At 38.2% G+C, this 24,284-nt stretch overlaps 1 protein-coding gene across 5 annotated transcripts in view; it reads right to left on the reverse strand.

Moving 5' to 3' along the window:
- Rabgap1l (RAB GTPase activating protein 1 like) overlaps positions 1–24,284 on the reverse strand; it is a 599,727-nt gene that overhangs the window by 129,844 nt on the left and 445,599 nt on the right. The window contains exon 1 of one of the 5 annotated variants that reach the window (XM_075988374.1): positions 7,758–8,552. The exons of the other annotated variants lie outside the window; for them this stretch is intronic. Within the exon in view, the coding sequence (XP_075844489.1) occupies positions 7,758–7,925 (168 nt within the window). The 5' untranslated portion in view covers positions 7,926–8,552. Of the gene's footprint in view, positions 1–7,757; positions 8,553–24,284 lie in introns of those variants that run through there. 5 annotated transcript variants of the gene reach the window in all.

A 24,284-nucleotide genomic window follows, 5' to 3' on the forward strand; every position in this document is an offset into this window, starting at 1 on the left:
GCCTACATAAAAGGATCATGAGTGACTTTTTTCTCTAGATTTTGCAGTATTTTCTGCAATATTCTACTAAAAAATTGAAAACAACTATGGCAAAATTTCTTAAACACACTAAGGATTTAGGTAGAAGGGTACACAGAAATAAGTAAAACTGAAATTTAAATATTTTAGCCAGGAAAAATGTCACAGGCCTGAAATTCCAATACTAAGGAGGCTGAGGTAGGTAGACCACCATGAGTATGAGGCCAGCTGGGTCTGTGTAGTGAGTTCCAGTACACTTACCTCAAAACACACACACATACACAGATATGTTTTAAAGATATTATGTAATTGACATGTTTTCTCTAATATATGAATGTTAACTTTCAACCTTTAGATATGTGTGTTTTAACTGGAATACCCACAGAGGTTAGAAAACTACTAAGGGCCCATGGGGAAAGCAGGGATCTTTTAAGGGAAGGGAGAAAGAACACAGTAATATAAAGGGAGAAAGGGAAATAATGTAACAGGAAGGTTCAAATGGGAAGGGGTGGGAGGGCAGGGTAGAGGAGGGTAGTTAGTACTACAGGCCCTTTGAAAAACCCGTATGGAAACCTAGTACTGCATCCTAAAATGAATACCTATATACATATTTAAAGAATTTAAATGAAGTTGCCTAGAGTGAAGGGACAAGACCCAAGTAGGTACCACATGCTAGTGAACAAAACTCCCAGTACCAGGAATGAGTTATCTCTTTTTGAGTTGTCCAGTGTGGTCCCATAGATACACAAATATTACAGGGTATTGTCATTGCCCTTTGTTACCCTCTGGAACTTGAGAGTAAGATCCTATTGCTGAAGACAACACATAATTGAATTATAAAAGCTGGAAAACTCAAGTAGGTTCTGAGCTGGTAGCTTGGCTACCTGATTTTCTAAATCTACAAGACCCAATATCAAGCCTGGTCACTGAGCTCACATAAATGAACAAAGGGATCAAGAATGAAGAAAACTTTCTCTTCACACATTAGACATTAGTCAGGCGGGAATGGCATTGTAGACTGTGGTTCTTGGAGGAAACCACAGTTTCAAAGGCAGTGCTTTGTAGGTCTCACCATGAGGGTTGTGCTGAAACTACCTAAGGTTGAGTCTCTGTAGAGCAGAAATCAAATCACCTGGTGGCTGTCTACTTGGGCAGGCTGGCAAGATGGCCCTGTGGTTAAACCACTTGCTAGATGTACTGGCTAATTTTATGTTAACCTGACACAAGATAGAGTTATTTGATAGGAGGAAACTTGAATTGGAAAAAATATCTTCATAAGATATGGCTATAGGGCATTTCTTAGTTAGTGACTGATGGGGGAGAGCTCAGCCCACTGTGGGTGGTGCCATCCCTAGGCTGGCAGTCCAGGTTTTTTAAAAAAGCAGGCTGAGCAAGTCATGATGAGAAAGCCAGTAAGGCTCCCCTCCATGGTCTCTGTAACAGCTCCTGCCTCCAGGTTTTTGCTCTGTTTTGAGTTCTTGTCCTGACTTTCTTGGATGATGATGAGCAGCAATGTAGAAATGTAAGCCAAATAAACCCTTTCCTCCACAACTTTTTTTTTTTGGTTACAGTGTTTCATCATAGCAATAGTAATCCTAACTAGGGAGCTATGTAGGCCTGACAACCTGACTTTAATCTTCAGCATCCATGTAAAAGTGTAAGGAGAGAATGAACTTTACAATATTATTCTCTGATGTCAATCTGGGCCTGTGTATGTTCCCGCCACACACATACTCACCCCCACACCCTCACACACACTGTGATGAAGATAATAGCAATAATAAAAAAACACTATTAGCATTGGCTTCCCTAAGTCAGTTGAACCCAAGAAATAAAAGAACTATAACAGCCACATAATAAGGAGGCCCAGGGGCTAGAGAAGGTTACTCGGTGGTCAGAGCACTGAGAGTGCAAACATGAAGACTTGTGCCTGAGTCTTGGCACCATGTAAAGAGCTGGGTGTGAAAGCTCACACACCTGCAACTACAGCGCTATGGGGGGGGGGGGGAGGCAGAAGGACTGCTAGGGCTTGTGGCTGGCCAGCCTAGTTCCAGGGTCAGCGAGGTGAGAAAAGGCAGAGAATGATAGAGCGGACACCCAGGTGTTCTCCGGCATCTGTGCACATGTACAAGCGAGCCCATCTGTACCTCTCCCATTCAGTCATTCATAATAAAAATAAAACATTCTATAGTCCTAGTTCTAATAATTTATATTTTTGTGAATTTCAATAAAACTATTTCACTGTGATGATAAAAAGATATCATCTAGGCAAAGGATACTTAAAAACCTCCGTTGGGAGCCAAAAAGATGGATCGGTGGTTGAGTACTTATTGCTCTTAAAGATGACTTGGGTTTTGTTCCAAGCACCAACATGGCCACTCACAACTGTCTGTAATTCAAGTTCCAGAGGATCCGAAGGCTTCTGGTAGCTAGCCTCTGCCAGCACTGCATGCATAGGGCATACAGACATTCATGCACACACAACACCCACACACATGAAATAAAGTAACAAAATTAAAAATTAAGCAAAAAACCTTGTTCCTGTGTGTTCTAAAGACAACCTGCAGTCCTACTTTGATTCTAAAGGCATTTTCTTCCAATTTTCTATCTTTAAGAGACCTCTATAAACATTGTCACTTCAAATGCCTTTGTAATGCTGTAAGTAGATTATAAGCTTATAGGACTACCTCTCCACTTTCTGACAACTGTATCTAAGAAGTTTTCCCTCTATAACTGAGGCACAGACACTTTATACTTTGCAAAGATTTGGATACTTCACTAAGAATTTAACAGAAAACAGGTGCTGGGAACAGAACCGGGACCTCACCCATACTAACCATTATTTCTACGCCCAACCTACACATCCTTAGTTTGCTTTTTAAAAAATTGTAAAACATAGTAATTTATCTATGTGTGTGTATGTGTACCTGGAAGATTCACTGTATGTTTGTTTTTGGTTTCAGAATACATAGTCATGGCTCCTCACATTAAAGCAAAAAGGAGGACTGGTAAACTTGCCCATGTGTGCAACATTGACAATAAGACACCTTCCTCAATTTCCTCTCCACCTTATGCTTTCAGACAGGGTCTCTCATTGAACCTCACTGTCATTTCAACTAGGCTGGTGGCCTGTGAAATCACGGATCCTGACTTTCTTCCCTGGTACTGAGGTTACAGGCACACACCATCACACACCTAGCTTTCATGTGGATGTTGCTGATTAGAAATGACATTTTCCTTACTCTTAAGCACTTTACCCACTGATGCAACTCCTCAGCCCAAGAAAGACAAGGTTTTTAAGTTTAACACAAAGCCTCACAACTCAGAAACAAACATCCTAGCATTTTGCTACTTTGCTTGTTCTCCCTCCCCATATCCCTTAAATACATACTACATATATGAAATACTTTATATATTCAGATTTTGAGTAGCACTGAACTTGTTTTATTAAAGACATATGTTTCACAGATGTCAAACATTTATATTATTGTTAATTTAAAACACAAGAAGTGCTGTCTCAGCCAGGATTACTAGTTCTAATACACACAAATTAATAATTACCTAGCTATAATGATGATAATGATGGATATAATTAGGCTTATAGTTGTATGAATATTAATCCCTGACAATGAAGAGAAGCTTAGCACATGATTTCATGATAACTTTTAAGCTTTATATGTGTACCTCTAACAGGAAGACCAACACTTCCCTAATCAAACCAAGTACCCCCAAAAGATGTCCTGGCTTCTGACCCCAGAATTCCATCAAGCTAGACTTGATTTAAACTGGAAAGCTGATTATTTTTCTACTGGAAAATTCTTATATTTTTGGTTATAAGCCTAGCCCATAGAAGACGAGCCAACTTTTTGCATCTTATTGGCAAATTCTTAAGAGTTTTTCTATAATGCTTTTGAATAATTGCAAGGAAAAAAATAAACTCTCAAAAAATAAACTTCTCCAACATTGTTAAGTAACAGTGGTCAAAAGGTAACTTAAGATGTCTTTTCTTTACTTTTAAATTAAAAACTCAACCACTTTTAAAACCAGAACTACTTAAAGATAACATCTAAAAGTCAGTGCTTTACCAATACATGTCTCTTCTGATTCCCAAGCTTTCTGACAAATGTTTCAAATAATGTGTACCATATTTATCAATTACATATGCAGAGGAGACATCACCCATTCCTTCATTTGAACAGAATTATATATAAAGATTATGGGCATGATTAAGACACTTATACAAGTTCTACTTCAGTTTCTTTTCAAGTAGTTAGAAAGAAATATCCAGAAGAAAGAGGTGGTTTTACTATAATGTTCTTGGCAGTTGCCTCAGTGGGAAGAATGAAATCATCAGGCACACAAGAGACATTAACATAATTGCGGTCTATAGATTCCTACAGGTTCTAGGTATAACAGACCCAGGGTAAGAGCCAATATTTACACAGTACAAACTAGGGAACTGACTTTGGATTTACTTTGATATAAAGATGATTTGGGATTTCTGAGGGGCATATACGTGACACCTTCTGTATTGGGGTCTTTAACATTTTAAAAAGTTGTAATCTATCTTCAGGGAGCAATCTTTATGGATTTTAGAGACAGAGTTAAAAACAGGAGCCATTCTGTCTCCAGTAGTCTTTTACCTTTGCTTTAAACAAATATTTCAGAAAAGTCCACAAACAAAGAACCTATTAGGGCATATTTTGAAAGCCTAAGAAATTTCATCAAAATAACATTTGCAATGGTTGCTAAATGGGCAGCTAGAATAATTGCTTGAAGACACATGTACACACACACATGCACACAAGCACACACACAAAAACACACACACACATATCCCTCTCAATCTTGCTTGAAGTCCTTTGAACTCACTGTAGAACTATCCATGATATCAGTATTGAAGCTATAGCTAACACTAATTTTAATATATAATGATATGATAATAACTTCTCATGTCACATGACTGCAAAAAGAGAAACCCTAGAGGAAAAGAAGCATTCTGACTGTGAAGAGAATAAAGGCGTTTCCTCTCCCACCAGAGTCCCTGCAGCACACAACCTCTGGCCATGAGCCAGTGCTGACACCACTTTGAATGTGTTTTCCCACTGAAAAATTCAGTGTAAGAATAACACATTTTCAAGTGACCTTTCTTTCTTTCTTTCTTTCTTTCTTTCTTTCTTTCTTTCTGTCTGTCTGTCTGTCTGTCTTTCTGGTTTTTTGAGACAGGGTCTTTCTTTCTTTCTGTCTGTCTTTCTTTCTTTTTTAAGAAGCAAACTGGGTGAAATAGATCTAACATCTGTGTTCCAGATGTTTCTATTCTAAACTTCTAAAAACTCTTGGATGAGAAATTTTTCCTCAAGGTCTTTCCTAAGTAATAAAATTCTAGGTGAGTATTTAGGGGGGAAATTTGCATGGTTCTTTTCCCATCTGTGCTGTTTTTACTCTAAATAGTCTTTTTTTTTCTTCTTTCAGTTATGATGTCCAATAGGATTTCTATTTACGGTCCCCCCAATTGCTGTAGGTCTAAGAGTCTGTAGAAGAGGAAAATGTTATTTAGCTGACGTATGAGATGTTTACAGTTGTTTGCAGCATAGCCTGGACTGGAACTCACTATGTAGCACAAATTGACCTTTGGCCTCTGCCTCCTCAGTGCCTGGATCACAGGCAAGCACAGTTATGCCTGGTTTTGACTTTTGTCAAAAACTGGGGATCTGTAGTGTTTGTATGTCTTCATATATAAAACTTGATTAAAATGGCAGTCATGTCTTAAACTTCAGTCTTGTCCTCTTAAGTGGAAATAAAATGATAATAATACTGCGTGTCTTTTAGGACCACCCTATACTAATCAGTCCTCAATCCTGAACCATCAGTCAGTCCAATAACATATGCTGAGCACCTGAACCCACCCACCCATTTCCCAGTATATATGTGAAAATTTGAGTGGTAACTCTTTAGATAGCAGATCCCAATTTATAGCCACCATGTTAATTAAAGGACACCCAAATATAAACCACATATAACCAGGATTCTATCAACAATCTTTCAAGGATAACAGTGTAAAATAAGGCCAGAGATTTCCAAATAGCCAGATACACAGGTCAGCATATGCTGGTCACATGCCATACAGTTAGTACCATGGTCTAGGCTCTAAAATATACAGTACAAAAAATCCTGAGGAAAGCACTTACTTTAAATACCTCATTTAGCAACCAGATTTGTCCCATTGCAACATAGCGAAATATGTAACTTCACTAAGATCTCAAGATAATATCCAACTCCCTGTGGATATTATTGCTAATTAAATGTTTTGAATTAGAAGTTTAAATTTATCTCTAGTATAGATGAGTGTGAGACATCTTAGCTATCAATTTTTGTTTTACTTCAAAAAACTGAAAATGTAAATGTTAAGAAGGCTATACCAGATGGCTGTGAAGTCACTGATAGAAGCCCTCAAGTGTTGGCTAATTGGCCTTTAAGATACGGAAATTTGTCACACCAAGACTCAGAGATACAAGGAATTTGTTTAAATGTATATCAGCGATTCCTGATGCCAAATTCCTGAAATTAAAAATAAAACAACATTCATTTCTAATATAATTAGGATTTTTCAGTTTTGTCCCTTATAAACTGTGAATCAGGAAAACAATTGTTTCAACTAGGCATTAAAACATATGTATTGAGCTTTTTAAAAATTCTTCCCTACATGGAAAAGGAATTGTTATATTTTTTAAATGACCTCCCTATAATTGTATACTGCTCATCACACCTAACTTCATCGTGTTATGATGAACAGACTTTTTTCATAGTGGGAAATTTCTCATACACATGACTACAGAATGTCTGTTATGATCAGACAGAAGAAATGGAGGAAGTGAGAATTAAATACAGTCTAATAAACAACATTGTACCAAAAAGATACACATCTGAGAGAATCAAATGAATCTGTAATAGCATTAAAACTCCATCCTACAAAACAGACAAAGCTGGGTTATTGTTTTCAATTATCAAATGATGGTATAGGACTACTGTGGACCAATTATATCACCCAACAGTTGCTAGGCACAGCTCTGGAACCACTGAAGAGAAACCCTGCCACAGCAATTGTGGGTATTTAATATTAACCCTTGGTAGGAAATAAGAAAGGATGATTTTTCTCTTGTTCAGGAAATCAAATAACAAACAAACCTGACTCCTCAGACTCACAGAACAGACCCAGTAGCTGTATGCTGTTTTATAGACACACAGTTCAATCACCCCAGGAGAGAAATCTGCAATTTCCTACTCAAGGATTTTTAGGTAATAAATCCCTATTGCCAAAATCTAATTGGGAATCATGTTGCAGGGCTTGAAAAGCCAGCCACGCATAGTCTAGATAGATGGTTATTTCTATTGTAAAATTTAACCCTTTGGGAACACAGATAATATAACACCCACATCAAGTTTTGGGGTTTTCTGCTTCATTGCTGAGTCTAGCAGCCTGAAAATCTGTTTTTCTCCCTTGCCTCAGAGATAATGCCACTGATATGACCCTGGACTTTGAGAAAACAGCCGTAATTTCTTATAGCCAATTAAGGAGTGGCATGGTCCAGGCTCAAGGAAGCTACACAGCACTCAGTCTTCCTTCTCAGTAGGAAAGGGTGAAAAGGGAAGAAACCAGGAACCCACAAGCCTCTAGAGCAACATTCTCACAGGACGACACAAATTCTCTACAAATTAAGTTCAATGAAAAACAGTCTCACCGCCAGAAGCCGGGGCACAAACAGCCGATGCCCCATTCCCAGAAGTTCCAGCACCCGACATGCATACTCATTCACCAGCTTGCTCCTCTCGTCGTGCATGTCCTGGGACTTTCTGACAGGAGGTGTGAGCTTAGCAGCTGGGGCTGGGCAGGGTACCCCTTCTTCCATGAGCAGTAAATAGGTATCCAGAATGAGAAAGCTGGATCTCTCATCCACAATCCTAAGAACTGCAGAGAGAGGGGAGCCAGGCTACGTCTCCCGAGGAGGATGCACAAGATGGTCTATGATGGGAACTGTCAGCTAATGTAGCCACAAGAAAAACATTTTGGCTGAATTATCAACTATGCATAAGCCCTGGAGTAGATTGGTTTGAATGAAATCAAAGGCTGATGTAAATAAAAAATGGCAAAAGCAATTGAATCCCGGAAAAATGGCCAGGAGCGGAGCAGGAAGAGTTCAGATGCATGTGTAAAGATGGACAAGCTGCTCAGAGGGCTCTAGCATGTGTGACTGTGACCGTGTGTGTGTGTGTGTGTGTGTGAGAGAGAGAGAGAGAGAGAGAGAGAGAGAGAGAGAGAGAGAGAGAGAGAGAGAGAGAGAGAGAGAAAGGAGAGAAAGGATATCTCTGTATGAGCAGGCGGCAGTAGCAGTAGCCAGGAAGCCAGGGCAGTTGTGAAGCTGCAAGGAGAAAAGGATGAGCTCATTGCAATCCGTGATTCCTGACAAGCAGCCCTGCTGCTGTGGCTGTCGCTGCTGCTGCCCTGTTACTGCTGCGGCTGCCACCGTGCTGCCTCTAGCTGTGAATCAGTAATGAAGGGGTAAGAAAGGAAGGAAGGGGAGCGAGCAGAAGGGGGAGGTAGGTGAATGAGCATGCAGAGTGAGTCTCAGGGGAGAATGCTGTAATAAGAAGCCAATGGCGAGCCATTGGACAGATAGGCTTTCCCTTCCCAGTCCACCTTCAATCAGTGTTAGTCTGACAGTTTATGCTGTTGAATCCCAATCACGCAGACAGATGAACTAGCTTCTCCTTACATGTGGTGCTCACAGTAAAATCAGACAGACAGACAGCTAAAAGGCAGACCCTATTCACTCTTGCTTTCTAGTAAGAACAGATAGAAATCTGATCTTATTCTGTGTGTTTAAAGTGGGCAGCTCCGATTCTTGTCACATTACCCAAATCTTCAGACAAGATCAGTGTTAGGGTAAAATGACAGACTATGAACAGAGGAGCATGCACCAGCATTCAGTAACTGACACACCCTCAAGCTAAAGAGTTTATGAAAATATTGTGTCCTTTTGTAATTACATGTAATTGCAGAGTATACAGAGCAATACAATACATTGGGAAGGCTGGACACATTTATATACATGTAATGTGCTAAAATAAAAGCCTACAGTGCAACACTACAAGTACTATTTAGAAACTATTAAACTTGAAATTCTTAAAACAAAATAATTTTCATATGCCACAGACCTTGATAAATAGCAATTTAATTCTGATGTTTTATTATACAAAATACAGTTTCGGCCATTTCTGATCAAATAAATTCTTCCCTAAAGAGACTGCTAACCTTAGGAATCAACCATGTTTTAAAATTTGTAAATTTCTAAGTCAGATCTTAATCCTAGAACTCAGGAGGCAAGGCAGGAAGATCTCTGAGTTTGAGGACAGCCTATCACACAGGAGCTGAGAATCTGGAAGTTATCAAATGCAAACTTACTGACATGTCCTTATAATCCAAATAAAAGAGAGAGAATAACTATGGTAATGAGATTACAGGGAAAAGAAACAAGAAGGGATTTATTGCCTCCTTCAACAAAATGTTGTTTGATTTGTTCCCAAAATCTCAAGAAAACTAGAAACAAAAACAAACGAACAAAAACAAACCTTAAGAGTCCACCAGAAATGGTGATACACGTTTATAATACTAGCACTTGAGAAGCAGGAGGATCATAAATTCAAGGACAGCCTGGGTTACATAGCAAAACCCTGACTCAGAAACAAAGGGCTGAGGACATAGTTCTATGGTAGAACACTTGGCTGGCAAGGCTTTGTTTTTTACATAATCATATACATATACAATAACAATTAATAAAAAAGAGACCGTGATTTTGAAAGAGAGAAAGAAGGGCATATGTGTTTGAGGGGGGGAGAAGGAAGTAGAAATTATATAATTAAACTATAATCTCAAAATTAAACAATAAAGATACGGATTAATAAAAAGCTTTTATAAAGTACATTTTTTACCATGAAAACTTTGGATCTAGTGTATGTGATCTGTGTGTGTGTGTGTGTGTGTGTGTGTGGTGTGGTGTGTTTGTATGCTATGTGTGTGTATTTTAGCTCCTAAGATTTAGAGGAAACCTTTACTGGGCTGCCTAGAATGGGGCACATTGTGTTAGAACTAGGAGACTAAGGAAGAAGTTCTTGGCCTTTCATTCTCTATACACACACACACACACACACACACACAGGTGTCTTAGTTTTTACCATGTCTACACTCATGTTCCTGAAAGAACAGTAAGAATGCTATTAAAGGAGATTGTGAAAAACACCACCACAAACAATCCAGAACCCAGAGCATTCTGGCTTGAAGAGGGAGGAAGAATTCAGCGACTTCTTAGCTTACAGAAATTTTTCTTGGAAAGAGGGTCTTACATATCCCAGATTGGCCTTGAATGATCTTTGTGTGTGTACTGACCTTAACCTTCTGGTCTTCTTGCCTCTGAATGTTCTAAATTATAGATGTATGCCATCATGCCAGGCTTATACTAATTCATATAATTAGTTCTTAAAAAAGGGTGTGGAGCTATTTCAACTCAAATGACTTGGTATCAAAGAACACTTAAGACATTTAAGTTTTTTTTCCCATATAAACTAGAAATAATAAACTTATTTCCCAAAAGGATTCTGATTTTAAAAAAAAGTAAAAATGAATCAAATAATTATGATTTGTCTATTGTTTAAACCATAAACTCTATGGTTTGTTTCTCAAGCTTATACAGTAAATTTTAAGTAGCAAATTCAAAAATTAAAATACAATATCAGCAAGCAAAGTATTTAAAATATTTTGATGTATTTGATAAAAAACAATGTAAGCATCATTTAACAGATAGTCATAGATCTCAGTTTCCCCAATTTCCCTATCAACTGCTCCTCAGAAACGCTATGTCTGCCTTCAGTGTATAGATGTTGTCTTAGTCCATTTTCAGTTGTTTTTTTCAGAAAGAATCTTTGTCAATATTAAGAAAATTAACTATTCTAGAACACCATTCAGCTAAGTGGAAGACTGGATTCTGGGAATTTTTAAAGCAATAGAAGAGCTACTGTCACCTCAGAATTTTTCTTCTGTCTTCAAAGCCCAAAATACCTTACTCACTGTGCAAGTGAGTCAGTAACAAAATACAGAACATTTTCTTAAAGATGGAAATAGAAAACCCTTTACTGAGTGAGATAACCCAGACCCAAAAAAATGAATATGGTATGTACTCACTCATAAGTGGATTTCAGCCATAGACAAAGGTCATTAAGCCTATAATTCGTGATCCTAGAGAAGCTAAATAAGAAGGTGAACCCAAAGAAAAACATATATTTATCCTCCTGGATATACTGGAAGTAGACAAGATGGCCAGGGCAAGAGCACGGGGGTGGGGCTGGGGTTGAGGGAAGGGGAGATGGGGAGAGAAAAGGGAGAAGGAGAGAATTGGGGAGAGCTTGGGGGAAACGGACCATTGAGATAAAAGAAAAGTGGATATGGAAGCAGGGAAGAAGATATCTTAACTAAGGGAGCCATTTTAGGGTTGGTAAGAGATTTGGCTCTAGAGGGGTTCCCAGGTGTCCAAGGAGATGTCCCCAGCTAGGTCCTTGGGCAGCAGAGGAGAGGGGGTCTGAACTGGCCTTCTCCCATAGTCACACTGATGAATATCTTGCATATCACCATAGAACCTTCATCTGGCAAGGGATGGAAATAGAGACAGAGACCCACATTGGAGCACTTGACTGAGCTCCCAAGGTCCAGATGAGGAGCAGAAGGAGGGAGAACATGAGCAAGGAAGTCAGGACCACAAGGGGTGCGCCCACCCACGGAAATGGTGGGACTGATCTAATGGGAGCTCACCAAGGCCAGCTGGACTGGGACTGAACGAGCATGTGATCAAACTGGATTCGCTGAATGTGGCTGACAGTGAGGGCTGACTGAGAAGCCAATGGTAATGGCACGGGGTTTTGATTCTACTGCATGTACTGGCTTTTTGGGAGCCTAGTCTGTTTGGATGCTCACCTTCCTAGACCTGGATGGAGGGGGGAGGGCCTTGGACTTCCCACAGGGCAGGGCACCCTGACTTCTCTTAGGACTGGAGAGGAAGGGGGAGGGGGAGCAGGGGGAGTGGGAGGGAAATGGGAGGAGGTGGAAATTTTTAATAAATAAATAATTTTTTTTAAAAAGAAAAAGATTTGACTTATATAGTTCTGCAAATAATTGGAACAGTAACTTCTGTGTTAACTAGTTCATAATAGCTGATTTCTCAAATTTTCTTTTTAAAAATATTTTTATATTTATTTTTATTTATTATGTACATGGTATTTTGCCTGCATGTATATCTGTGTGAGGGTGTAGATCTTGGAGTTACAGACAGTTGTGAGCTTCCATGAGGGTGCAGGAAATTGAACCAGGGTCCTCTGGAAGAGCAGTCAGTGCCCTTAACTGCTGAGCCATTTATCCAGCCCCAAAAGCAAATTACATGCCTCTTTTTTTTTTGTTTAGGTTTTTTTGTTTGTTTGTTTTGTTTTTTCAAGACAGGGTTTCTCTGTGAAGCTTTGAAGCTTGTCCTGGAGTTTACTCTGTTCTCCTACCTCTGTCCTCCTCTCCGGAACTCCCCTACCCTCCCAGTGCTGGGATTAAAGCCATGAGTCACCACCAATGCCCACCTCAAATTTTCTTACATTACCATAATAGAGGGGTTTTTCTTTTTATTTTTTTGTTATTCTAAGAAATATCCTCATGATAACAAGGGAGTTTAGATAAATCATCCATAGAAGAGAAAAATCTGTATCTACCTTGCTTCTCAGTTGAAGTTCTGCAAATAAATCTGACCACAGGTGGGACAACAACCAAGTTCAATACCTGCAGGATACAGACACATGGAGGCACCGAGGAATAAGGCACTTGGAGGAGTGGCAGATCCTGGGCTTGCATAGCATCTTAATAAAGAGCAATATTTTTTTTTCAGAGAAATAACAAGGCAAAGAAAAAGCACATTGAGTTTCTAGGGTGACAAACTACAGGATGGCAAATATATGGAGAAACTTATGTAGATTAATGTTACTTAGAAGACTTTCAAATACACTCCATATTGTAGATAATCCATGTCATATCATCTCTGTCCCTAAGGCTGCTAGCTCCTTCCCGGTATGAGGAATGGCAGGAACAGCTTCACAAGGGGCATTTATGCTCTACTTTTAGGCAAAGAGTTTGTCTTATGTCTGCTTTTCATATCTACCTCAAAAGAATCTTTATGTCAGAATCCTATGCTTGAGTGTGGTAATCTCTAACTTCTTTGCATTGAGAGGGGATTAAAGAAAAGGGCCAGCAATGGTCCCAAAACCATAGTGGAATGACTAGAGGTATTATTTTTCTGGCCTGCTGGAAAGCAAGTGGTCAATGGTATGGTGGTTTGAATGAAAATGGTACCCACAGGCTCACAGAAGTGGCATTATTGGAGGTATGGCCTTGTTGGAGTAGGTGTGGCTTTGTTTGAGGAAGTGTGTCACTGGGGGTGGGCTTTGAGGTTTCAGAAGCTCAAGACAGGCCCAGTAGTTCATTCTTTCCTTCTGCTGCCTGCCAATCTATATGTAGGACTCTTAGCTACTCCAATACCTGCCTGCATGTCATCATGCTTCCTGCCATGATGATAATGAACTAAACCTCTGAATTGCATACCAGCCCTGATTAAATGTCTCTCCACAGCAATAAAACTCTGAGATAAGTGGTAAAGTCCTAACTGGAGTCTTATACTTGAGAGTGCTCATATGAGCTACTCTGCTATGCCATGATTGCCAGACATGCTCAGGACATAAAAAGATTTACATTGTAAAATGAAAAGCATATTTGACTGAATTAACAGGCCTAAATTGTGAACATGAAAATTTAAAAATTGTTAGGTTATATAAAAAAGAAAAAGTGAGTTTTTTAGCTACAAAAATGAAAAAGCAAATACTCCCCAACTTTCGGGTATACAAAGGGGAAGCTACAACAGTTTATCAAACACCAAAACAAACAAACAAACAAACTACTGTATGCTATGATAAAGGCACGCCTTTGGTGTCTACAATGGAGGGAGACAGAAGTAGGCTAGTGAGACTGGTCTAATCCTTCAGATGTGAGTATTGAGAATGAAATACATCTCTAAGAACACAATAAGGTATTGATTATTACACCATCTTTTAGTTAAATTTGTATCACCACCACCACCACCACCACCACCACCACCACCACCACCACCACCACTTTATCATAGTACAGGCTATGAAATGGAGAGCTAGTCAAGCCTCTATCAATCAACACAGCCATATTTCCAACCCTTAATTGTATTTACATATATGTATATATATATATATATATATATATATACACACACACACACACAAGAAAGTTTTTTAACACTCTCTTAGTCTCAATAAAAAAGCAACATTACCTATCTTGACAAAAAGCTATGAAAACTTATTATGTTGCACATATAAAAGAAACTTTTATAGAGTCTAGGACATAGTGAATACTCAACAGCTAGTAGTTTTCTTCATTCTTACTTGGGAAGAGGAGTGTTCTAAGTGCTACGTTTATCTGGATTAGGATTAAGAAAGGTAAAGAGAACTGGACACATTAACAGTAGAAAAGGAACTGGCAAAAGACTAATAAAATACTGTCAGAAAACTGGAGCCTTTGGCTCCCTCTGAAGACACAGATTGAGCACCGGTGCTTTTCCTACACTAGGGAAGTAAAGGTGCCAAAGCATTCTCTAGCTAGTTCTCTTTTATCTGACTGCTCTTTAAAAAATCAATTCTTTAAAATTTGACAATTTCCTAAGACCTAAAATCGGATCAAAGGTCAAAGATGACACCCTGTGTAGTACTGGTGTCTCAACACTGGAAAAAGACCACACAATCAACACTGTTCTTCCATTCAAGTCTTAATTCCACCCAACATTGGGCTACATGCTTTTGTTTTAAGCAAAAAGATCAGATGCTGCTTCCAACGGTATGGATTATTCAGGCACTTGACAAAAGGCAAAAATTAAATGTAATGAGACTGAGCTTACAAGTCATCTCACAAGGAAATGAGACTCATTATTTTACACTTGTAACTCATATATCAAAGAAATAGAGTATAAAATAAATGATACAACATAATTAACTGACACTGTGGTAGGTGACTGAAGTTACAAATTCATAGGAATTTGAAGGAAAAAAAAGTCCCTGAGAAATTTTGTAGACTTGTCTATGAGGTTTTATGTCTGTGCATGCATGCATGCGTGCGTGCATGTGTGTGTGTGTGTTTTCTTTTTAAGGACTCTCTGGCCTCTTGTGAGACAGGGGAAACTGATGAAGAACATCATTATATTGTTACTGTTCTTGCTTGTATCAAGCAGAAGATAATGGTCCCCTCCCCAAAGCAGCTTGAGAATACTCTGGATGAACTTGGCACATCCATCTTCAGTGTGATGGTCTGACTAATGGAAGAACTGCCCTACAGCTTTTTTTTCTCCTAAGACATTTGGTTTGTCTCTGCTCCAAACATCACCACTGACAGTAGCTCAGGAGGCAGCCATTATTACCGTACATCTCATTTGTTAGAAGAGCACTGTATAATCAGAAACCTGAAACTTGTAATAAGTCCTGGATATATTACACACACACTAAGATATGAATGGCAAACATAAAACTGTAGAGAGATAATGTATACGACTTTGATGTATGTGATAGATTTATGTCAACTTGACACAGCTAGAGTCAATTTGGAAGAGGGAACCTCAACTGAAAAAATGCCTACACAAGATTGGCTTGTGGATAAGATGTGGTGCATTCTCTTGATTGACAACTGATGTGGAAAGGGCCCAGCCAGTGGTGCCACCCTGATGTAAGTGGCCATGGGTGCTATAAGAAAGCAGAATGATCAAGCCACAAGGAGCTAGCCAGTAAGCACTCTTCCATGGCCTTTGTATCAGCTCCTGCCTTCATGGATTTGCTGTTTGAGTTCCTGCCTTGATTTTCTTAAATAATGGACTGTGAAATGCAAGTGTAAGCAAAATAAATCCCTTCCTCCCATGCTTTTGGTCATGGTATTTTATCACATCTTTGGGAACCTGAAGGAATATAATGTATCTAGGGATAAATATATATCCATGAAACAATTATCACTATCAATGTCATAAACTTACCCATCTCTAAAAATTTCTTTTTGTACTACTTCTCTTTTTGTTAGAGCCTTTAATATGAAATTTATCATAATTAAAGTATTTTATAATAAGAGAGGGCAAGTCTACCCTACATACCATGTGACATTAATTAAACCATTTGAAGACAGACTTAATTTCTTTTCTCTAGGTTAATCTTCCCTGATTCTCACTGGGTCTCCTGTGGGCTGATTTTGTGAGCATTATTGACAATCCTTCCTGCTGCCTCAGGTATAGGTGTTTAGATAACGTCTTTTTTTGTGCTTTTTTAAAAAATTTTCATTGAGCTCTACATTTTCTCTGCTCCCCTCCCCGCCTCTCCCATCCCCAGGTCCCCATGCTCCAATTTACTCATGAGATCTTGTCTTTTTCTACTTTCCATGTAGATTAGATCCATGTATGTCTCTCTTTGAGTCCTCATTGTTGTCTAGGTTCTCTGGGATTGTGATTTGTAGGCTTGTTTTCTTTGCTTTATGTTTTAAAACCACTTATGAGTGAGTACATGTGATAATTGTCTTTCTGGGTTACCTCACTCAAAAGGATGCTTTCTAGCTCCATTTGTCTGCAAATTTCAAGATGTTATTTTTTTTCTGCTGTGTAGTACTCCATTGCATAAATGTATCACATTTTCCTTATCCATTCTTTGGTTGAGGGGCATTTAGGTTGTTTCCAGGTTCTAGATAATGTCTTTCAATACAGTGCTGACCACATTGAAAAACTATTCTAGATCTTATAACAGCATTGTAAAATATGAGGTCTTGGGCTCTAGAAGATATCAAGACCTAATAACTTATATATCTTATTGATGAAAAGATCAAGACAACAGATGAGTGACAGGTCACAGCCTTGAAACCTGCAGGAAGCCAAGATCCAAGAGTGCATACATGCAGCAGGAAATTCAGCATTTCCTGCATTTGCTATCTTTCAATTAGCCTATTTAAAAATCATTTAAATTTGTTGTATGCCCTATCATACAACAAAAGTATATGCTCAACTATGTTCATAGCAGCATTGTTTGTAATAGCCAGAACCTGGAAACAACCTAGATGCCCTTCAATGGAAGAATGGATGAAGAAAGTACGGAATATATACATATTAGAGTATTACTCAGCAGTAAAAAACAAGGACTTCTTGAATTTTGCATACAAATGGATGGAAATAGAAAACACTATCCTGAGTGAGGTAAGCCAGACTCAAAAAGAGGAACAGGGATGTACTCACTCATATTTGGTTTCTAGCCATAAATAAAGGACATTGAGCCTATAATTAGTGATCCTAGAGAAGCTAAATAAGAAGGAGAACCCAAAGAAAAACATATAGGCATCCTCCTGAATATTAGCCTTCATCAGGCGATGAAAGGAGACAGAGACAGAGACCCACATTGGAGCACCGGACTGAAATCTCAAGGTCCAAATCAGGAGCAGAAGGAGAGAGAGCACGAGCAAGGAACTCAGGACCGCGAGGGGTGCACCCACACACTGAGACAATGGGGATGTTCTATCGGGAACTCACCAAGGCCAGCTGGCCCGGGTCTGAAAAAGCCTGAGATAAAACCGGATTCGCTGAACATAGCAGACACTAGGACTACTGAGAACTCAAGAACAATGGCAATGGGTTTTTGATCCTACTGCACGTACTGGCTTTGTGGGAGCCTAGGCAGTTTGGATGCTCACCTTAGGAGACCTGGATAGAGGTGGGTGGTCCTTGGACTTCCCACAGGGCAAGGAACCCTGATTGCTCTTTGGGCTGATGAGGGAGGGGGACTTGACTGGGGGGAGGGGGAGGGGAATGGGAGGCAGTGGCGGGGAAGAGACAGAAATCTTTAATAAATAAATAAATAAATAAATAAATAAATAAATAAATAAATAAATAACACAAAAAAAATCATTTTATCACAATTATACTTTACCCTATATCTGCATAGAATTGGTCCAGGACTTGTACCTGCCATCTGCTCAGAAAGAATCTAACATTCATAATGGTTGGGTGTAGGAGGAGCCTGGGTGGAGGAGATTCACTGCCTGCCTCAGAATAGTCACTTTTAAATATGTATTTTGATAATACAGCACATCTAAACTTTAAGTGACAGTCCCTATAGTCTACAGTCTTGGAAGCTCTGCCAAAGTCCATTCACACAAAGTTTCTTTCTTGAAGTCATGCTTCTGACATAATTTTAAAATACAACACTATCTTAGGTTTTTTTTTTTTAATCATCATTCCTGGATGTGTAAATAAAGCTCATATTTATTTTCATGTTTGAGCAGAAGGTACAAACATATGTTATAAGAGCCTTTTAAAAATTAAAGTTGATCAGATAAAATGATTACATAGAATCTAAGCTAATCTGTGATCCTCTAAGCTTGACTAGCATTTCATTCTTACATTTATGTATGTGTTTTGCAACTGTGAAAAATAATGAGTATTGCACTAATTTTGCAAATTGTTAATCGTCTCAACCTTCTCTGGTTCATCTCCAAGTCCATTAAATTGGCAATCTCTGACATCTTTTATGCTGCATAGAATACTAGAGCTAGTTTAACAGCTGTCACAATGAAAAATACTATTTTCTGTAAGGGAGTTATATGGGTCAACTCCTGTATTACAAGTGAATTTGTTTCTGCAAAATGAACATGTCAAGATGGAGACCTTCATTTTTTAAAGTGGACAAGTCCAAGCTGTAATAGGGTGTAGAGCCCTGTTATACTCCACCCTACCAACACGTACTCATTCACTCACAGCTTCAAATGGAATCATTAGAATTCAGAGCTAGCAAAAAGGCAAAAAAAAAAAAAAAAACCCAGCAAGAGTAGAGGTAAATTTTCCTTTATTTTTGTGGTGGTGATTATTCCCTCCTCCTCCCTTGTGAGTATTAATAGTGGCTGTCCACCCTCAATACTGACGTAGCCTATGCTGTATGAGGATAGTAACACATAAGTATAAAGGACATGTGGGCCTTCCCTATCTGATAGGCTCTTTTAATTATGGCAGGCTCTTCTCCCCCCAAAGTAGGGCTTAATACAGCAACTTGCACATCAAGTAACTAAAAGTATGGACAACTTTTTTTTAAAATTTTTCCTATGGGGGGATTATTAATGGTCATGGACTATGCTAAGGACTTATATGTATGAATACATTTAATCTGAATAATTAACTGTGCCCATTTCACTCAGGGAATATCTGATCTTGGAAACATTAAATTATTTGATTGAGGTCAGATGGGTAGTGATGGGGTTCAGGTTATGTTATTCAGAAATGACATATTAGACTGAAGTGTTACAAGACATCTGGGAGCTGTCTTGGAGCAAGCTAACACGCCATCAGAGGGCTCCCGTTTGTGTGTGTGGTTTTTCAGGACAGAGCTTCTCTGTGCAACAGCTCTAGCTGTCCTGGAACTCACTCCATAGACCAGGTTGGCCTCAAATGCACAGATTTGCCTGCCTCTGCCTCCTGAGTGCTGAGATTAAAGGTGTATGCCACCACCACCCAGCCAGAAGAGTCTCTTCTAAGAATGAAGCATTGCATCACTATCTTTTCAGTTGGGGAAGCAGAGAAAGCCTACTGAATGGGCCTTGCTAAATTTTCCTCGAATTCACCACTCTTAGTTTTCCTGGTAAATTTTTCTTTAGATCTCCATTCTTCACCAAATTCAGTAAAAGAATTCTTGAACTTAAGTATTCCTTTGGGTACTCATTTCCCTATAAAGAATCCTGCATGATAGAATTCTTATATAACACTCATTTATGTTTTTCTCATGTTGCTACAATTGATGCAAGGCGGAGAAACATGCTTTCTCTTTTTGATCTTTTCTTACGTATTCCTGACCCAAGAATTTAGAATAAGCGTAAAGTTGCTTCTAGTCCTATGTAAACAAGTGGTAGCTGCAGTTAAAGCAAAGAGTTAAATGTTTGAAATTTTGAAATTTATTTTGAATTGTTTAAATAATGAAGGAAGTAGAGTTAAACAGGTTTGATCCAAGAAAGTCATCTGATGGACATAATAGTTATAAAAATACTGAGGGACTATGGTATCTTGATTCAGGAGGAAATGACAAATTCAAAAGAGCAAAGCTAAGACTATGTTAAAGAGCAATGTCTGCATGACAATGATCTTAGCCTTGCATTCTTTCCCCAGCCTCATTTGCTACTAAGAAGACTTGACTTAAAATGTTAAATAATAGGATTTCTTTAGGAAAAATTTCCCTAATCCATAACTTTAAGAGCAGAGGTTTTCAATATTTGGATATAGGACTACTAGATTGTTTGTTTTTTTTTTTTTCGAGACAGGGTTTCTCCGTAGCTTTTTGGTAGATTTTTTTAAAAACTCTAGGGCCACATAAGATCTACTGAATGGACTCTCTGAGAATGGAGCATAGGTCTTATTTTTCTTTAAATGCTCTCAGGCGAATTTCTACTTGTTTTTTGTTTGTTTGTTTGTTTGTTTTGAGGCAGTCTTGCTATACAGTGCAGACTTGTCTGAAATAGCTCTAGTGAGCATAGTCCACTGTTGGTTTAGAACTTCCAATTATCTTGCTTTGGTTTTCTGAGTTCTTAGATTCAACTAGACTTGAAAACCACTGGTTTAAAAAAAATCAATATGTGATCTCATGGGGTTCCACTCAGATATAAAAAATATATTAAAATAATTTTTATTTTTTGCTCTTCTTGAGACAGAGTTTCTTTGTGTAGCCCAGGCCACCCTGGAACTTGCTCTGTAGACCAGGCTGACCTCAGACTCATAAAAATCTGTCTCTGCCTCCTGAGTGCTAGGATTCAAGGCATGTTCTACCATATCCAGCTAAGAATATATTAAAATGTTTTTTTTAAAGTTAAGGAAGTACAGTGTTGTAAGAATGATCAGGACTCTTCTCACATACTGATAGGCACCCTACTGAAACTCTGTAGATCCTAAGCTCACCAATTTGCTGGTGCCAGGACATCTCACCTAAGAATGCCACACTGATTCCAACCCTTTCCCTACCACCAATTGGGAATCAGAGCTCCTGGATATAGTGGTAAAGTGAGCATCCATGTCTTCTGAAGCTCTCCCCTTCAAAAATGGTAAGAGACCTCCCTCCCTTGCCTTGTGGGGTCTATTTCTCTTTGGAAGCCCTATCATGCTGTATCTATCTCTGGTGCATGGGCCTGAACTATCCTCTGAGCTACAACCATGCTACTGACCCTTAGTCTGTCTGTATACAGTGTCAATAACTCTTCTAATAACATCCCTGTTTCCAAGAAATCCATTTTAGTGTTCTCTTGAACCTCCTGCCTCATCTAAACCATCACACAGAAACACCATAATGATCTACAAGTTAATTTAGGACCACTGATGTGCTTGACAGGGCATTAAATATCCATTTTTCCTGCCTTGATGTCATCTCTCCCATCAAACATTCAATGTTGATGGAAATATAAATAAGCAGTCCCAAATTCAAGAGTAATGTCAATCCAGTCACAGGTGCCTTTCAATAGGGGTTCTTCATATCCAGCAAACATTTACTAAGCTGAAGAATAACAGAATCTCATGCAATATTCACCTAGAAGCTTATAATCATTTGATTTAAATTTGTCAAGAAAAATATATAGTAGCGTATACAAATTTTCTATGAAAGGGTTCTGAAGTGAGAGAAAGAATAAAAAGGAAGGGAATCCTTCCAATCCATTCTATAAGGTCAGCAGGCTCTATACACAAGTCAAATAAAAGTATTACAGAAAAGAAAAACGTAGACAATCATCTTTGCTGAAAACAGGTGCAAAAATTCTCAAGAAAATATTATCAAATCAAAATCAATAAATTTAATAGCAGCTAAAAGACATTATACATAATAATGAAAATGATTTATCCCAAAGATGTAAATATGTTTCAATATACACAAGTGGAGAAATGCAATATATTGTAGCAATATAATGAAGGAAGAAAGTCATATCATGATCTCAGAGAACACAGGAAAACCATTTGACAAAATTTAATAATGATTCATAAAGAAAACTCTCCAAAAATTCAATACAGAAGGAATGTACCTTAACACAATAACAGTCATTTATGATAAACTCATAACTTACATCATTCAAATGGGAAGAGGATATTGACCCTCTAAAATCAAGAACAAGACACTCTACCACTCATTAAATAAAATGTTAAAAGCATTAGTCATAGCAAAAACACAAGTGAAAGAAACAGAGCATTAAAACTGGAACGAAGGAACTCAAATGGTCCTTGCTTATAGATGACATGATTTTATATATGTGTGTGTGTTATATAAACCTAAGGACTCTAAAAAAAAGCTTTTAAATATATAACAAATTCAGAGAGGTCACAGAGTTCAACATTTACTGTATAAAGATCAATAATTTTGATATACCAGTAACAGAACTATTGAGAAATAAAGAAAACAATATCACTCAAAATAGTTAACAAAAACACAAACCCATAAATTTAATTCAAGAACTAGATGGTGTCGACAGTGCAAACTACAAAATACTGATGAAGTAAAATAAGAACACACGTGCAAAAATGCTAAGATGTCCATGGACTGAAATAATACTGTCCAAAATGTCCATACTAGCCAAGGAAATTCTTATCAAATGCCCATGACATTCTTCATAGTTTTAGAAAAAATAAAAAAATAAGTAATAATATGGGAGCACAAAAGACCTGAGAATGTGACACGGTGTCGGGAGGAGACAGGCAATCCTTAGGTCTTACAACCTAATTGGTGAGCTCCATATCAGTGACAGACCAAGTTAAGTGACACCTGAGGAATGACGAATGACTCCTGAAGTTAACCTCTGATCTCTGCATGTGCCCAAACACATGTATGGAAACAGTTGTACACACACACACACACACACACACACACTCAGTGCTGTGAAAACTTGAATATCTATATAAAGAAGAAAGAAAATGGACTTCTTATGTCTCACCATGTGAAAAAAATCAACTCAAACTATAGCAAAGACTTATATGTAACACCAGAAACTCTGAAATCACTGAAGGGGAACAAATGGGATATGCTTTAGGGAACTGGTCTGGACAAAAACTTTTTCTTTGTATATGGCCTCATATATAGTCAACAGGACCAAAAACTGACAAAAGGATGTTCAAGTGAGTTAAAATACTTCTGAAAACTAAAGAAACAATCAAAAGAGAAAAAAAAAGCCTGAAGAATGGGAAAAAAACCTGCAAAAGTATTTATCTCACAGGGATTAATCTCCAGGATATATAAAGAACACATACAACTCAACATTAATAAAACCAAATAATTCAATTAAAGATGGACAAATGACATAAGTAGATGTTCATTATAAGAACACATACAAATAGCCAAAGGTATATGGTAAAGTTCAACATCACTAGTCACTGAGGAAATATAAATCAGGCCATAATAAGATGTCACCTTATCAGTTAAAATGGCAACTATGAAACAGACAAAAATAAACAGTGGTTAGATTACTTGCTGTTCTTTTAGAGAACTGGAGTTTCCATCTCAACACTAAAGCTGGGTATCTCACTGCTGCCTGTAACACCAGTTCTAGGTGATCTGAAGCCCTTTTCTAGTATTCAAATGCACCTGTATCTATGTACACACACCTCCAGACATAGAATTTAAAATTAAAATAAATCATTTAAAAATATAACAAATGCTGGTACAGCTGTGGGAAAAGTGGAGCTGTTGGCAGAAATGTAAATTTGTGTGTCCATTATAGAAAATACTATGCAGGGTCTCAAAAAAAAAAACCCAACTAACTAAAACTAGAACTACCACATGATCCACAGTTGGTATACAGTCAAAGGACAGAAATCTACGTGCTGAAGGGACATCTGCACTACAATGTTTTTGCAGAACTGTTCACAGTAGCCAAGAGATGACATCAGCCTACGCAGGTATCAAATGATGAGTGTCTACAGAAAATGTCACACACACACACATACACACACACACACACACACACACACACACCTCCAACATAATATTTGGCCCTAAAAAATAAAATTCTATCATCTACAGTAATGTGCTAAAGGTTGTGAAAGTCAAGCACAGAGAGACAAATACCACATGTCTTTATGTAAATATAGAAG

This window comes from Microtus pennsylvanicus, chromosome 10, assembly GCF_037038515.1.
Source record: "Microtus pennsylvanicus isolate mMicPen1 chromosome 10, mMicPen1.hap1, whole genome shotgun sequence".
In the NCBI taxonomy this organism is placed as follows: Eukaryota; Metazoa; Chordata; class Mammalia; order Rodentia; family Cricetidae; genus Microtus; species Microtus pennsylvanicus.